Source organism: Oncorhynchus keta, chromosome 22 (genome assembly GCF_023373465.1).
Source record: "Oncorhynchus keta strain PuntledgeMale-10-30-2019 chromosome 22, Oket_V2, whole genome shotgun sequence".
Taxonomy (NCBI): Eukaryota; Metazoa; Chordata; class Actinopteri; order Salmoniformes; family Salmonidae; genus Oncorhynchus; species Oncorhynchus keta.
The window spans coordinates 9,272,189-9,288,882 of record NC_068442.1 but is presented as its reverse complement, the minus strand read 5'-3'; the positions used below and the strand labels follow the sequence as shown (position 1 = coordinate 9,288,882).

General features: G+C 42.4%; 1 protein-coding gene across 1 annotated transcript in view; it reads right to left on the bottom strand.

Annotated features, from left to right (window-relative positions):
- The window catches only part of LOC118401009 (homeodomain-interacting protein kinase 3-like), a 51,238-nt gene extending 44,490 nt beyond the window's left edge, over positions 1 to 6,748 (bottom strand). The window contains exons 1-2 of the mRNA XM_052474616.1: positions 6,724 to 6,748; positions 5,082 to 5,994 (exon numbers count right to left, since the gene is read on the bottom strand). Of these exons, the coding sequence (XP_052330576.1) occupies positions 5,082 to 5,994; positions 6,724 to 6,748 (938 nt within the window). The remainder of the gene's footprint in view (positions 1 to 5,081; positions 5,995 to 6,723) is intronic.
- Positions 6,749 to 16,694: the final 9,946 nt, after the last annotated feature.

Genomic DNA, 16,694 nt, shown 5'->3' with positions numbered 1-16,694 from the left:
CACGGCCTGCAACGGAAACATGCGGTCTCTCCTTCACTGCAGCCGAGGTGAGTAAGACATTTAAACGTGTTAACCCTCGCAAGGCTGCAGGCCCAGACGGCATCCCCAGCCGCGCCTCAGAGCATGCGCAGACCAGCTGGCCGGTGTGTTTTACGGACATATTCAATCAATCCCTATACCAGTCTGCTGTTCCCACATGCTTCAAGAGGGCCACCATTGTTCCTGTTCCCAAGAAAGCTAAGGTAACTGAGCTAAACGACTACCGCCCGTAGCACTCACTTCCGTCATCATGAAGTGCTTTGAGAGACTAGTCAAGGACCATATCACCTCCACCCTACCTGACACCCTAGACCCACTCCAATTTGCTTACCGCCCAAATAGGTCCACAGACGATGCAATCTCAACCACACTGCACACTGCCCTAACCCACCTGGACAAGAGGAATACCTATGTGAGAATGCTGTTCATCGACTACAGCTCGGCATTCAACACCATAGTGCCCTCCAAGCTCGTCATCAAGCTCGAGACCCTGGGTCTCGACCCCGCCCTGTGCAACTGGGTACTGACTTCCTGACGGGCCGCCCCCAGGTGGTGAGGGTAGGCAACAACATCTCCTCCCCGCTGATCCTCAACACGGGGCCCCACAAGGGTGCGTTCTGAGCCCTCTCCTGTACTCCCTGTTCACCCACGACTGCGTGGCCACGCACGCTCCAACTCAATCATCAAGTTTGCGGACGACACAACAGTGGTAGGCTTGATTACCAACAACGACGAGACGGCCTACAGGGAGGAGGTGAGGGCCCTCGGAGTGTGGTGTCAGGAAAATAACCTCACACTCAACGTCAACAAAACTAAGGAGATGATTGTGGACTTCAGGAAACAGCAGAGGGAACACCCCCCTATCCACATCGATGGAACAGTAGTGGAGAGGGTAGCAAGTTTTAAGTTCCTCGGCATACACATCACAGACAAACTGAATTGGTCCACTCACACTGACAGCGTCGTGAAGAAGGCGCAGCAGCGCCTATTCAACCTCAGGAGGCTGAAGAAATTCGGCTTGTCACCAAAAGCACTCAAACTTCTACAGATGCACAATCGAGAGCATCCTGGCGGGCTGTATCACCGCCTGGTACGGCAACTGCTCCGCCCTCAACCGTAAGGCTCTCCAGAGGGTAGTGAGGACTGCACAACGCATCACCGGGGGCAAACTACCTGCCCTCCAGGACACCTACACCACCCGTTGTTACAGGAAGGCCATAAAGATCATCAAGGACATCAACCACCCGAACCACTGCCTGTTCACCCCGCTATCATCCAGAAGGCGAGGTCAGTACAGGTGCATCAAAGCTGGGACCGAGAGACTGAAAAACAGCTTCTATCTCAAGGCCATCAGACTGTTAAACAGCCACCACTAACAGTGAGTGGCTGCTGCCAACACACTGTCATTGACACTGACCCAACTCCAGCCATTTTAATAATGGGAATTGATGGGAATTATGTAAATATATCACTAGCCACTTTAAACAATGCTACCTTATATAATGTTACTTACCCTACATTATTCATCTCATATGCATATACTGTACTCTACATCATCGACTGCATCCTTATGTAACACATGTATCACTAGCCACTTTAACTATGCCACTTTGTTTACTTTGTCTACACACTCATCTCATATGTATATACTGTACTCGATACCATCTACTGTATGCTGCTCTGTACCATCACTCATTCATATATCCTTATGTACATGTTCCTTATCCCCTTACACTGTGTATAAGACAGTAGTTTTGGAATTGTTAGTTAGATTACTTGTTGGTTATCACTGCATTGTCGGAACTAGAAGCACAAGCATTTCGCTACACTCGCATTTAACATCTGCTAACCATGTGTATGTGACAAATAAAAATTGATTTGATTTGATTTGATTTATGAGAATTAGAGTTCGTAGCAGTCTTAACCGTACGTCGGATTGATGCCTTTCTAAAAACGAATTACTGTGTAAGCCCGTCAAGTGTGCTTAGTCATGACAACCCAGCATACGAGCCTGACTATGAATAAAGGTTGCTCTTCACCATGGTCAATCAGTAACAGTGTGTTTATGGTACTGACCACATTGAAAATAAGAAAAACTGAGGCATGTGTTAAATGGCATAACCCACAACCATAGGCAAAGACTCACCTACGCATATGCACAATTACTTTAATCTAAAAGGTCTGCGCACATGACATTTAGCAACCGTCCTCATTTATTGTTTCTGTCTGATGTTTTATCAAGAAATTAAGGGTATTTTACCAAGCCCTCAAGACCAGGGTTTTCCTGCAGTCCATGGATTTGGAAAACTGATGTCAGAAAAGAGGTTACCATTTGAAACATGCAGGTACATATATAGGTAACCTTCATGGGAGGCAAAGTGAAGACTACAAACAGCAGGTACAAATGAGAGTAGAGGCAAAAAGCATCGTAGTGACTTTGAAAAAACGAAACGAGAGCTTTTAAGGCACAGTGTGGTACCTCGGAAAACTCACTTTACACGTTCTAATAAGAAAGAACATTGGTCACCAACCAGTAGTCTCCAAGGCATTCCAAGTCATTCACCAAACATTTCAGCAATATATATAAATTAATTAATAATAAATATATATTCTTAATTAATAAAAAACAGCGCTGTTGGCGATAGGTGCACTTGATTCAGCAGCCCTAATGCCGGGAAGTAAAAGTGTTCCCATTTTTGAACCATTTGTGCCTGAAGGTTTAACTCCACCTACCTGGCAGGCCCGGAGAGCAAATTAAGTCCACTTATAGGCCTACCGCTCTCCAATCAGATTGCAGACAGTGATCAGAGTTTGGTTACCTCATGCCATAGACTGTAAAAAGAAGCATTGAATGCACAGCAAAGTTGATGTGAGATTTAAAAACTTTTAAAACCACGACTATAGAGACTCAATGAATACAGCAAAGAGCTGCTGTTTTTATGAGTAAGTTCATGTGTAAGTTGTCATTCGGCCCTGTCAACACTTTGTTCAACCCTTTGATAAAGCAATGAAATGTGCGTTTTCCCTACTTCCACTCATGCTACAACCAGCTGCAATGAATGAGTATAGCAAAACATTTTTGTTACGGTTCCGTTATTATTTGTGGCTTGTGTCTTATTTATTATCAAGGAATATTGCACTTTCTCTGGGCTCGGAGGCAGAAATAATGCAGTGCGAGTTAAGTTTCACCATCAGCTGGAAGACTGTGTCCCCTTTTCTCAGCGGAAGGAGGGAGAGCGGAGGGGACGGTGTCTGGTGAGAGGACAGCCTCACGGCTGCTCCCTCCATCCCCTCAGACTGACCATCAGATGCTGGTTATCAGTCCAGTAACAAAAATGTATATATTATGCTCACTCAGCTGTGCCACAAGTAATACAACAAATTATCTATTACTAGTGTATACCAAAAATGTTGAAATAGTCTGACAAGAACATTGGCAGGGCAATTCAAGCACGGCTGTGATAATGTATTGGGCCTATAGCCTACTGCACAAACCTCATTGCTACAGAACTGTTTTTAATTGGTTAATGTAGCATAGGCTTATGTTTAAATAATATTATTTAAAAAATGTGAATGGTAGATCTCAGGTTACATTTTGACTCTGTGACCTGGTTGGTGACCACTGCTATAAAACGATTAGGCGTAAACTACATGTCACAGGCAGCAGTCTATGCATTGCAATTTGAACACATTTCTGATTTAATCCAGCAGTAATAGTTGAGAGCTGCATTCCGGGCCTAGTTGAAAAGTAAAACTTTAGTCACCTCCAAAATGTAAAGCACTATGAAAAGAAGTAATATCCCTCTTATGAAACACTCGGTTTCAACCTCCAGTTTATGCACTCAGTTCCTCCTTATATCTATTTGACTGATAACCTGAGTGCAACAAAGTCACACACGGGTTCTGTACCCTCACTGAAACATTACATCATCAACATCAAGAAAGTAGATAAGTCCAACACCTACATGAGCAGCGTAGGGGGAGGTTTATCAGGTGTGCAACTGCAGGGGTGTTCACATACTTCTATCTGCGTAGGTTGAGTTCACTGGACATACTGGCATGTCTACACATAGATAAACTACAGTTATCACAATGACATGGAAATATGAATCCAAGAGAAGCCAGTTGTTCACTGTGTACAGTTCAGAAGGCAGGCAAAAAGCCTTAGCTGTTGTGAACCTCATGTCAGCCTCCGACACATGCTCCATGGCTGGCTGAACACGAGAATTGCTGTTCCCAATACCAAGATGCAGATGGAAAGAAAATAAAAAATACCTTGGTACCGTGTGCTGCACACACACACACTCTAAAACAGAGGAACGTCCAAATGCCTTTCTCCGGTCTCTAAATGTGCATTTACACGCAACATTCTTCCCCCCGCCTACTGACCTCTGGCTATATGCAGCCAAGCCATGAGAATAAACTGGCTTTCTTAGCTCTTCATAGACCAGGACCATTTCTGAGAAGCACCATAACATCGAAGCAGGTCACGGAGGTATGTTACGTAACACTGTTTCAACATTTCACATACTTGTTAAATTGGAAGCGTAAGGCCTATATATGGTAGTGGCCAAAAGGATTAGACATCAAGAATTTTCCATGTGTCTCATCCGGAAACATGTAAAACATTAAAGGCATTCTTGTTCATGTAAACATTTCTGTTCCTTCAACAGGTTACGTAATGTAGGCCCATTTGGGTGTGACCGTCTGATGGTTAACAGAGGCAGAGCACGGAAAGCGTTTGCATGCCGTCAAGCTCCCTCTGAAAGATCTGCAGGTTATTACAGAGCCCTTTGTTCATATTGCATAATGGACTAAATGCATAAAGCTCTGGACAATAGACTAACCCTTGTGAAATGCTAACCCTGTATCTTGAACTGGTCAGTGCTTAGGCTACCAATTAACTGGAGTTGTGCTGATTAGTCATTCCAACTTTTAAAATAGTTCTATGAAGATAAAGGCCTGAACAACACTCTATTCATGTAGTCAGGTCACAGTACTAAACTGTATTATTGTGACATAAAAGGGCAGGCCCAACCTACCTGTAGTAGCGTGACTGCAGGTACGTGGAACACACAGCTTTGGACACGTGGCTAGCCGAGCCAAAGTCGATCACTTTCACCCGGTAAGGTTGTCGCACCGGGTCCACCAGCATGATGTTCTCCGGTTTCAGATCAGCATGGATCAGCCCCAGGCTCTTGAGCTTCTTCAGTGCAGTGGCCACCTGCTGTAAGACCGGCCGGATGACCTTCAACGGCAGCGGGCTGAACTTGTTCTGCTTGAGGAAGTCATAGAGGTTCTGCTCAAGCATCTCAAACACCAGACAGGTGTGGCTGCGGTGCTGGAAGCACTCAAAGGCCCGCACCAGGTTATGCTGATCTGCATTCTCGCCACTCAGACGGGCAAGGATGCCCACCTCTATCTGGCCCTGTCGCACGTACGATGGGTGGTTCTTTAGTATCTTGATGGCCACAACCTCTCCTGTGCCCCGCTTCCAACACTTCACCACCTGTCCGAAGGTGCCGCGCCCCAGGAACTCCAGCACCTCGTAAGTGTTCTTCATGGAGCACAAGACCTCGTGCTGCACCAACTGGTAGTCCCCATCCCCGACCACATTGCGAGCCCCAGTCCCTCCCCCATTCTGTTTGCGGGGCACTCCCCCCGACGTGTTCCCTATGTTAGTTTGCAACATGGCAGGTATCATGGAAACGTCCTCCACTATCTGCATGGCTTTCCCACTGTTCTCCGGGTGCTCACCCTGACGTTTCAGCCCACATTGCAGGGGGCTTTTCAATGAGTTCAAACCTCCCTCCCTCTCTATCTCCTCACCTCCTTCACTGCTGCTTCTCTGGCCAGTCTGACTGCCCCTGTAGCTCCACTGCTGTGCCGGCTTCTCTGGGCAGTTGCCTTGACTGGGGGACCCTGGTCCTGGGTCCGAGGTGTTTTTTGGAGCAACTCACTGTGTACTACTTTCAGGGATGCAGTGGCCTGAAATGTTATGTCCTGCCCACTCAGAAGTCTACAAGATGTTGAAGTTTGTCTTAAATGGAGGATATTGGTAGGCTGGGCAATGCCAAGGTTTATTCCAGTTCTATAAGTCGACAGCGTCCAATCATAAAATAAAACCGCTGTTGAACTCAACTCTGTATCTTCACACTGCAAAAGGCACTCGTTTGTGTTTGATAAACATCTGGTGGGTCCACCAACATTTGAGGCCATACCTGTAAGAGAGAAGGAATGGAAAAGATTAGTTTACAACTACCGCACCGCTTCTTTTGCAGGAAATAACTATCCAAATTACATTTTTCACGCTGTATAATAAAATTTAGCCAGCCATGTTGTTGTTACGCGGCTGATTGTTAGGCCATCTCAACACAACTTCCAACAAAAACTGCTATGGAGGAGGCAATTACACATTTCAGTTAGATCAGATAGCATGTGGTTTCCAGAATTTCCATTGGTTCTCCATAGCAACCTCTACCCGGGCGCATTCAGCAAAAAACTAAAACCATATCAATGTAATGAGGGGGGAATCCCATCCCTCTGTGGGCGAGCTATGGTGTGTCTGTCTAACTCAGGCAGGAAAAGCAGAGCAAGCAAAAAAGGGAACTACAGTAGATGGGGGGCTTTATTCAAACAGCAAACTGTGTGGCACTCTAGACCACAAGCAAACAGACAGCCAACCTGCCAGCCTGTCAAAAGCTAACATTTCAGCATTACCTTTTAAAATGTCTCATCTTGTCACTATAGTCTCTGGAGTACCAGCACTTGTTAGATCATCACAGTTGGGAAACATTAATGTTTTAGCTGTGCTGCGGATTCTATCAGAGTGAGTGAATGCGTCAAACAGTATGGAAAGGTTTTATGCTGACTTGGCAATAGTTACACCATGGGGTACAAATACAGTGCCTTCAGAAAGTATTCATACCCCTCGACTTATTCCACATTTTGTCGTGTTCCAGCCTGAATTCAAAATAGTTGAAATATTTATTTTTCTGTCACCCATCTACACACAATAACCCATAATGACAAAAGTATTTTGTTTTGTTTTAATCATTAGTCAATTTATAGAAAATTATACAGAGATCGAATTTACATAACTATTCATACCCCTTTACTATGACGCTCCAAATTGAGCTCAGGATGATCAAAGGAAATTGGATGCACCTTGAGATGTCACAACAACTTGGAGTCCACTTGTGGCAAAATCAATTATTTGATTTCGAAACACCTCTCTATAACATTCCCACAGTTGACCATGCATGTCAGAGCAGAAACTATACCATGAAGTTCAAGGAACTGTCCACAAATTGAGTGTTTTCAATAACAGTGGTCTTCATCATTGGGAAATTGAAAAAATACAAAACTACCCAGACTCTGCCTAGAGCCGTCTGACCAAACTGAGTAACCGGGCATGAAGGACCTTGGTCAAGGAGGTGACCAATAACCCAATGACCACTGACAGAACTACAGAGTTTCTTGGCTGAGATTGTAGTCCTTCTGGCATGTTCTCCAGTCTCTACAGCACTTCAACAATCTGGGCTTTATGAGGGGCCAGAAGAAGCCTCCTGAGAAAAAAGACACGACAGCACACCTTCAGTTTGCAAAAAGGCAAAGATTCTGTGGTCGGAGAAGACAAAAATGTAACTCTTTGGCCTGAATGCAAAGCACTGTGTCTGGAGAAAACAGGGCACAGCTCAACGTCAGTCTATCACCATCCCTACCATGAAGCATGGTGGTGGCAGCATCATGCTATGTGGATGCTTGTCAGCAGCAGGGACTGGGAGACTGGTACAGCTTGAGGGAACAATGAGTAGAGAGAGACAAATACAGGCAAATCCTTGATGAGAACCTGCTTCAGAGAGCAAACAAACTTAGACTGGGGCAAAGAATTACATTCCAAATGGACAATGACCCCAAGCATACAGCCAAAGAAACACTGGAATGGCTCCAGAACAAGAATGTAAAACTCCTTGAGGAGCCCAGCCAAAGGCCATACTTGCATGCCATTTGAAAATCACTGTCCACACCTACTCCTGAACTAATTTAAGAGCTTGAGAAAATCTGCAATGAAGAATGGGAGAAAAATCACCAAATCCAGATGTGCAAAGCTGACAGATATACCCAAGACGACGCAAAGTCGTAATCACCGTAAAAGGTGCTTCTACAAAGTATTGATTCAGGGGTGTGAATACTTATACAATTGAGATATTTCTACATTTCATTTTCAATAGTTTCAAAAATCATGTTTTCCCTTTGTCATGGGTTATTAAACAATCTTGAATTCAGGCTACAACAAAATGTGGAATAAGTCAAGGGGTATGAATACTTTCTGAAGGCACTGTATGCCATGTTCAGACAGAGGAATGGGTGTGTCTTTCATATTGAAATGGATTTAGTTTAGGGAGGGGCACGGTTAATCGAATATCCTAACAGACGTTAGTAGATTCCTGTCTCCAAAAAGCACCTGTTGTATTGAGCGATTTAAGCAAATAAACACCAGGGCTATTAATTGAAGATTTACGGTACTTGAGATATATTTTTTTACTATTTTCTGCATCGTAGAATAATAGTGAAGACATCAAAACTATGAAACATATCAAATCATGTAGTAACCAAAAAAGTCTTAAATCAAATATTTGATACGAGATTCTTCAAAGTAGTCCAACTTTTTATTTTTGGTTCCAATCGATGTGTCTTTGTGAGACGCAGAGCAGGTGAACAGATCTCTGCATGTGTGGTTCCCACCGTGAAGCATGGAGGTGGTGTGATGGTGCTTTGCTGGTGACACAGTCTGTGATTTATTTAGAATTCAAGGCACACTTAACCAGCATGGCAAACACAGCAATACGCCATCCCATTTGGTTTGCACTTATCGGGAGTATCATTTGTACAACAGGAAAATGACCCAGGATGTGTAAGGGATATTTGACCAAGGAGAGAGATGGAGTGCTGCATCAGATGACCTGGCGTCCACAATCACCCGACCTCAACCCAATTGAGATGGTGTGGGATGAGTTGGGACCGCAGAGTGAAGGAAATGCAGCCAAAAAGTGCTCAGCATATGTGGGAACTCCATCAAGACTGTTGGAAAAGCATTCCAGGTGAAGCTGGTTGAGAGAATGCTGAATGGTGGCTACTTTGAAGAATATAAACTATATTTTGTTTAACACTTTTTTGTTTACTACATGATTCCATGCGTGTTATTTCATAGTTTTGATGTCAGCACTATCATTCTACAATGCAGAAAATAGTCAAAATAAAGAAAAACCCTGGAATGAGTAGGTGTCCAGACTTTGATTGGTACTGCATATATAGGCCCATTTTAACAATTGAAAGGCTTTGTCTAAATTAAATTATCCTTGACATTTTACCAACAAGTATACCCCATTTTACTCAATTTGAAATTGAGTAAAACAACTTTTGAATGACATTTTTATAATGGTGCTTTGAACTATTGCTGCACATTTAGCCCCCCAGGCTGCCCTGACATTAGTATGCCATTTCCCCCACTTCAAAAAGCAATTACAGGCCCTCACCTAACGGTTTTCACAATACCTGACAGATGAACGCAACACTCTCACCCCAAAAACTTTTGTTACATAATCAGTTATGGTGAAATCTGACTTCTCATTCTCTGTTGCTTTTAGCCAAACTACAGAAGTAAAACAGCATACCAGCTGTCTAGCATTTACATCAGCAGTCTCCAACAGGTTAATTACGCACTACCAGTAGCTCGCCAAACAATTCTGAAAGTACATGCAATTTTCACATGTTCCACCGACAGAAATACTTGCCCCAAAACCTTCAATTAAATGTTAACTGCAAAGAAGGCTTACCTGGCAGAAGTATATCATGAATAAGTGTATCTATTATTTTCAAACGTTGCCATGAAATGAACAGCAGCAGTTCAGAACTGTCACTAGACCAGCAGATTAGACAGCACATTCTTCCCTCACTAGATCTGCAATGTAAAAAGGGCCAGAGGTGCAATTTAAATGATTCCAGATCTTCTGATGTGATTTAAGCATTGACAAGGACTCAGAACATCAAATTTTGATGTTTCTTTGAGAGGGGCGGCAGGTAGCCTCAAGGTTAGAGCGTGGGGGCAGTAACCGAAAGGCTGCTTGATCGAATCCCCGAGCTCACAAGGAAAAAAATATGTTGTTCTGCCCCTGAACAAGGCAGTTAACCCACTGTTTCTAGGCCACCATTGTAAATGAGAATTTGTTCTCGACTTGCCTAGTTAAATAAACAATTGTAATTTTTACTGAAAAAATATAAAACAATCAGATTCTATAGAGTTGTTTATTAGCCACTATTTTATCAGGTATATTGACAGAAAACAGAGTGCACTTTTTCTTGTACACTAAGGACCCAGAGAAAGAGTTGCAATACTAGATATGTTTATTTATATTTACTTAGTTTTAACTGTTAGTTTGTTTTGCCAATATCTCATTTGTTGTCAAGATAAGGTTTCTTTTATTTTCAAATATCAGTTTTTCAAGAGGGAGAGTAGAAGAGAAGAATGTGCCTATTTGAAAGGAAAAAATGAATCAAAATGAGTAGCTCGCAATAAGTAAAAACTTTTTTTAAGTAGCTCTCCTGTTGGAAATTGTTGGAGACCCCTGACAAATATCATTCTGATTGCTCGAGAGTCAGTAGCTATTTTATTTTGTATTTTGACAATATCCCAAAAAAGTCATATGAATAGTAACATAATATTAAATGCCCATCCCTACTTCAGTTCGTAATTTAAAATTGTAAAAACAAACATAACAAAAAGCAGACTGCTAGTTGCATCACACATGAACTGACATGATGTGATCCTACAAAAATGAACAGTGCAAAATAAAATAAACTGATTACCCAATGAAAAGGTTCACTTCACACTCAGGGGTACCCTGTGGTGATATAAATCAGAATAGCAAGTCTTAACTCTTTATCATTATTTACATAAACCTTGTCCAACACTTACTAGTTACCACACTAGCTAAGTACAAAAACAGTGTCAGCTGCAATGCCATCTGTCCATACACGCAGAGGCTTGATACCCCATCATTGGTAGGAGACCCTGGTCTAGTGTTGAATTACACTCCTCACCATTTCAGGATTGTAAAGGCTGCCTGCTGTAAGAGGCCACTGGTAACTAAGTCAAATCACTAGTGACTGACTGACCTTTCTGTGTAAGTAATCAACAAATGGGTGGGGGTGCAAACTGAGGACGGGTATGGGTGGTTGTCACCTGTTGACAACGTAGTTGAAGTAATTTCAAGTAACTAGCTAACGTTAGTAGTGCCACGGCAGAAATCCAATAGTATGTAAATTATATAAGGGAGTTAATGTTTTAACTAACTAACTATATGTCTGAGGGATAAAACATTTATTATAAGTTAGATGGCTGGTGAATGTACGCATTTATCTTGTCAGTTAACGTTGTCTCAACAAGAGGAAGGACATGACTGGGACTTCTCGTTCCCCCAGAGTGGATTACTACTCAGAGACAGTGTGTGCAGTAATGTTACTGTTGCTATTCCATACAATGTAGTTAGTTAACGTTAGCCATTCCATGACGTTGGCTAGCCAGCTAGATGGTAGGCAATCATTTTTTTTAAATCACCCAAAATCAGATAATTAAAATGTACGTACAAACCAATGGACGAATCAAAAATGCAACCCATGCTGACGAACAAACGTTTTGCTAACATTAACTATTGGCTAGCAACTAGCTAGCTAGTTTGACAGATTTGCTAACGTTAGCTAGCCAACGTCTACATTAGGCATTGAAGTCAAACTGAGTAAAACTAACAAACTAGCTATTTACTAGTTAGGAAATGCATTGAAATTCGCACAAATGGCTTGATAATTTTTTACGTTATGATATATAAACGTTTGCCATCTTTATTAACAGTAGTTAGTGACAGAATACAGTCAGCAGGGCTTCTCTGAACATGCTAACGAGTTTAACAAGTACCCACACCATGCTCAGTATGCCTGCAATGCTGCCATCTTGTTCTCCTGGACAACGAGGCTTTCGATAAACCCACAATCACACATTTTAAACTCCAAATAACTCACGTATTACACCGTTAAATGAAACCAGTCTTCGTCCACGGCGTAGTCAACAACTGCCAGTTTCGCAAAAAAAGTGGCTCTTGTTTTCGTTTAAAGGGTAACGAAGCCCATATTTCTAATCTTTGTTGGGACCAGTTATCCCAGAGGCCGTGCAGTTCCAGCACTTTGCTCGTTATTTCATCAACTAGCACTAGCTATGTTGGAAGCCAGCAGAAAAAGTCTCCCCACCCCGTTGCGTGTGCAATGTTTAAGAGTCATAGAGCAAGACCAGAGAAATCAACCATCGACACATTACGAGCTGACTTCTGAGCACGATATCGTCAAAGCCGCTGGCAGAGTTCTTTTTGCATGGCCCGGTTCCCCAAGGGAGCGGAGTGAACTGATATTAGACCATTCCATTGGTCCTTAAGGGAAATCGCCACTCACCCGGGGCACCGGGCCAAGCAAAACGAACTGCACCAATTATAATCTATAAAGAAAATAACATTTATGAAACATGATTTATAAAAAGTTTTAAAAAAGAAAACTGACAAATTTGAGCAAATATGAACAGTCCCCATAGCCTCAGTCACGTGATTTATTTCCTCAGTTCCTTAAATCCAATTATAAATCAGGTGGTTCTGATCACTGAATGCTGATTGGCTGAAAACGGTGGTCTATTTAAGCAATAAAGCTCGAGAGGGTGTACTACACCCACAGCTAAGGGCTGTTCTTAGGGCAACGCAATGCAGAGTGCCTGGATACAGCCCTTAGCCATGGTATATTGGGCATATATAACAAACCTGAGGTGCCTTACTGCTATTATAAACTGGTTACCAATGTAATTAGAGCAGTAAAAATAAATGTTTTGTCATACCTGTGGTATACAGTCTGATATACCACGGCTTTCAGCCAATCAGCATTCAGAGCACAAACCACCCAGTTCACAACAGACCGTAGACCATGCGTTGGTGAAAAAAAAGTGATTTTACTGTCCTAATTAGGTTGGTAATCAGTTTATATTAGCAATAAGGCATCTCAGGGATTTGTGGTACATGGCCAATATACCACGACTAATGGCTGTACACAGACAAACTGCATTGCGTTGTGCTTTTAAGAACAGCCGTGGTATATTGGCCATATACCACACCCCTCATGCTTATTGCTTAATTAGAGAATCAATTTCAAAATGAACTTTAGTTACCTCTAATATCCAATGCAATTAATGCAATTCTATTGAATCTATTTTCAACGGCAAGGTGAAGACCCCACTACATAAAACATAAATAGGATTTGTTTGTTCAGTGCAAAATGCAACAAAATATTGATAAGGACATTTTTGCATTCTATCCATAGCTAATAATAATAATAGTAAAATAATAATAGGCTGTGTTATATTATGGGAAATTCTAAAATAACCCTCCCAGGCCCTCAGAATGCCCTTCGGTTTCAGCATATGATAAAAAGATAACACCTCTGTCATTTCCCCACAGCAATACATTAACCTTTTCCTCGATGATAGCGCTGGCCACTTTAATGTATGAATAAACTTGATTTGAATGTATGTTTCAATATTGGGTATTGTTTCCCTCTGCTGTTAGATATGTGTATTGCATGTAACTCCACAGTGAAGGCTCTGCTAGTCCCAAAAGCATGGGGTTTAAAACAAGTGTAATTTTTCAAAGGAAATATATATACACTACCAGTTAAAAGTTTGGACACACCTACTCATTCAAGGAATTTTCTTTATTTGTACTATTTCCTACATTGTAGAAATATATTTATATTTTAAATATAAATATATTTTGTATTTGAGATTATTCAAAGTAGCCACCCTTTGCCTTAATGACAGCTTTGCACACTCTTGGCATTCTCTCAACCAGCTTCATGAGGCAGTCACCTGGAATGCATTTCAATTAATTGGTGTGCCTTCTTAAAAGTTAATTTGGGGAATTTCTTTCCTAAATGCCTTTGAGCCAATCAGTTGTGTTGTGAAAAGGTAGGGGTGGTATACAGAAGATAGCCCTATTTGGTAAAAGGTAAAAGGTAAAAGACCAAGTACCACAAGAGTAAGCCACAAAGGGTGGTTATTATATAATGGCACGAACAGCTCAAATAAGCCCAGAAAAACAAATGTCCATAATTACTTTTCCTCCACAAGAAAGGAAGACCCAGAGTTACCTTTGCTGCAGAGGATAAGTTCATTAGAATTTACCAGCCTCAGAAATTGCAGTCCAAATAAATGCTTCACAGAGTGCAAGTAACAGACACAACTCAATTGTCACACACTGATCTGTTTCACCTGTCCTTGTGCTTGTTTCCACCCCCCTCCAGGTGTCACCCATCGTACCCATTATCCCCTGTGTATTTATACCTGTGTTTTCTGTTTGTCTGTGCCAGTTTGATTTGTTTGTCAAGTCAACCAGCGGTTTTGTCTCAGCGCCTGCTTTTCCCCAGTCTCTCTTTTTTTCCCCCTCACCCTCGTGGTTTTGAACCTTGCCTGTCCTGACTCTGAGCCTGCCTGATGTCCTGTACCCATACCCCACCTATGGATTACCAACCTCTGCCTGCCTGACCGGACCCTAACTGCTGTCCTGTACCATTGCCCCACTACTCTGGATTATCAACCCCTGCCTGCCTTGACCTTTCGTTTGCCTGTTGTTGTAATAAACATGGTTACTTTGACACAATCTGCATCTGGGTCTTACCTTCAAACCTGATGTCAACTGTTCAGAGGAGACTGCGTGAATCAGGCTTTCATGGTTGAATTGCTGCAAAGAAACCACTAAAGGACACCAATAAGAAGAGACTTGCTTGGGCCAAGAAACATGAGCAATGGACATTAGACCAGCGGAAGTCCAAATTTGAGATTTTTGGTTCCAACCGTTGTCTTTGAGACGCAGAGTAGGTGAACGGATGATCTCCGCATGTGTGGTTCCCAAGGTGGAGGAAGTGTGGGGGTGCTTTCCTGGTGACACTCGTGATTTATTTTGAATTCAAAGCACACTGAACCAGCATGGCTACCACAGCATTCTGCAGCGATACACCATCCCATCTGGTTTGGCTTAGTGGGACTATCATTTGTTTTTCACCAGGACAATGACCCAAAACACCTCTAGGCTGTGTGTGGGCTAGTTGACCAAGAAGGAGAGTGATGGTGTGCTGCATCGGATGACCTGGCCTCCACAATCGCCTGACCTCAACCCAATTTAAATGGTTTGGGATGAGTTTGACCGCAGAGTGAAGGAAAAGCAGCCAACAAGCGCTCATGAAGTTGGTTGAGAGAATAACAAGACTGTGCTGTCAAGGCAAAGGGTGACTCAAATTTAACATTTCTGATTTAACTTTTTTTTGGTTGCTACATGATTCCATATGTGCTATTTCATAGTTTTGATGTCTTCACTATTATTCCACAATATAGTAAATAAAGAAAATCCCTTGAATGAGTAGGTTTGTCTAAACTTTTGACTATGTATACTACTGTTTGGGGTCACTTAGAAATGAACTTGTTTTTTAAAGAAAAGCACTTTTTTTCCATTAAAATAGCATCTGGTTCATCCTTGGGAGCCATTTCCAAATGCCTGAAGCTTCCACATTCATCTGTACAAACAATATTACGCAAGTATAAACACGCAGCTGTCATACAGCTCAGGAAGGAGACGCGTTCTGTATCCTAGAGATGAGTGTACATATGTGTGAAAAGTACAAATCAATCCTAGAACAACAGCAAAGGACCTAGTGAATATGCTGAAGGAAACAGGTACAAAGTATCTATATCCACAGTAAAACAAGTCCTATATCGACAAACCTGAAAGGCCGTTCAGCAAGGAAGAAGCCACTGCTCCCAAACCGCCATAAAAAAAAGCCAGACTACGGTTTGCAACTGCACATGGGGGGACAAAGATCTTACTTTTTGGAGAAATGTCCTCTGGTCTGACGAAACAAAAATAGAACTGTTTGGCCATAATGACCATTGTTATGTTTGGAGGAAAAAGGGGGATGCTTGCAAGCTGAAGAACACCATCCCAACCGTGACGCACGGGGGTAGCATCATCATGTTATGGGGGTGCTTTGCTGCAGTAGGGACTGGTGCACTTCATAAAATAGATGGTGTCATAAGGAGGAAAAATGATGTGGATATATTGAAGCAACATCTCAAGACATCAGTCAGAAAGTTAAAGCTTGGGTCTTCCAAATGGACAATGACCCCAAGCATACTTCCAAAGTTGTGGCAAAATGGCTTAAGGACAACGAAGTCAAGGTATTGGAGTGGCCATCACAAAGCCCTGACCTCAAACCTATAGAAAAGTTGTGGGCAAAACTGAAAAAAGCATGTGCGAGCACGGAGGCCTACAAACCTGACTCAGTTACACCAGCTCTGTCAGGAGAAATGGGCCAAAATTCACCCAACTTATTGTGGGAAGCTTGTGGAAGGCTACCCAAAACATTTGACCCGTTAAACAATTTAAAGTCAATGCTACCAAATACTAACTGAGTGTATGTAAACCTCTGACCCCCTGGGAATGTGAGGAAAGAAATAAAAGCTCAAATAAATCATTCTCTCTGGTATTATTCTGACATTTCACATCCTTAAAATAAAG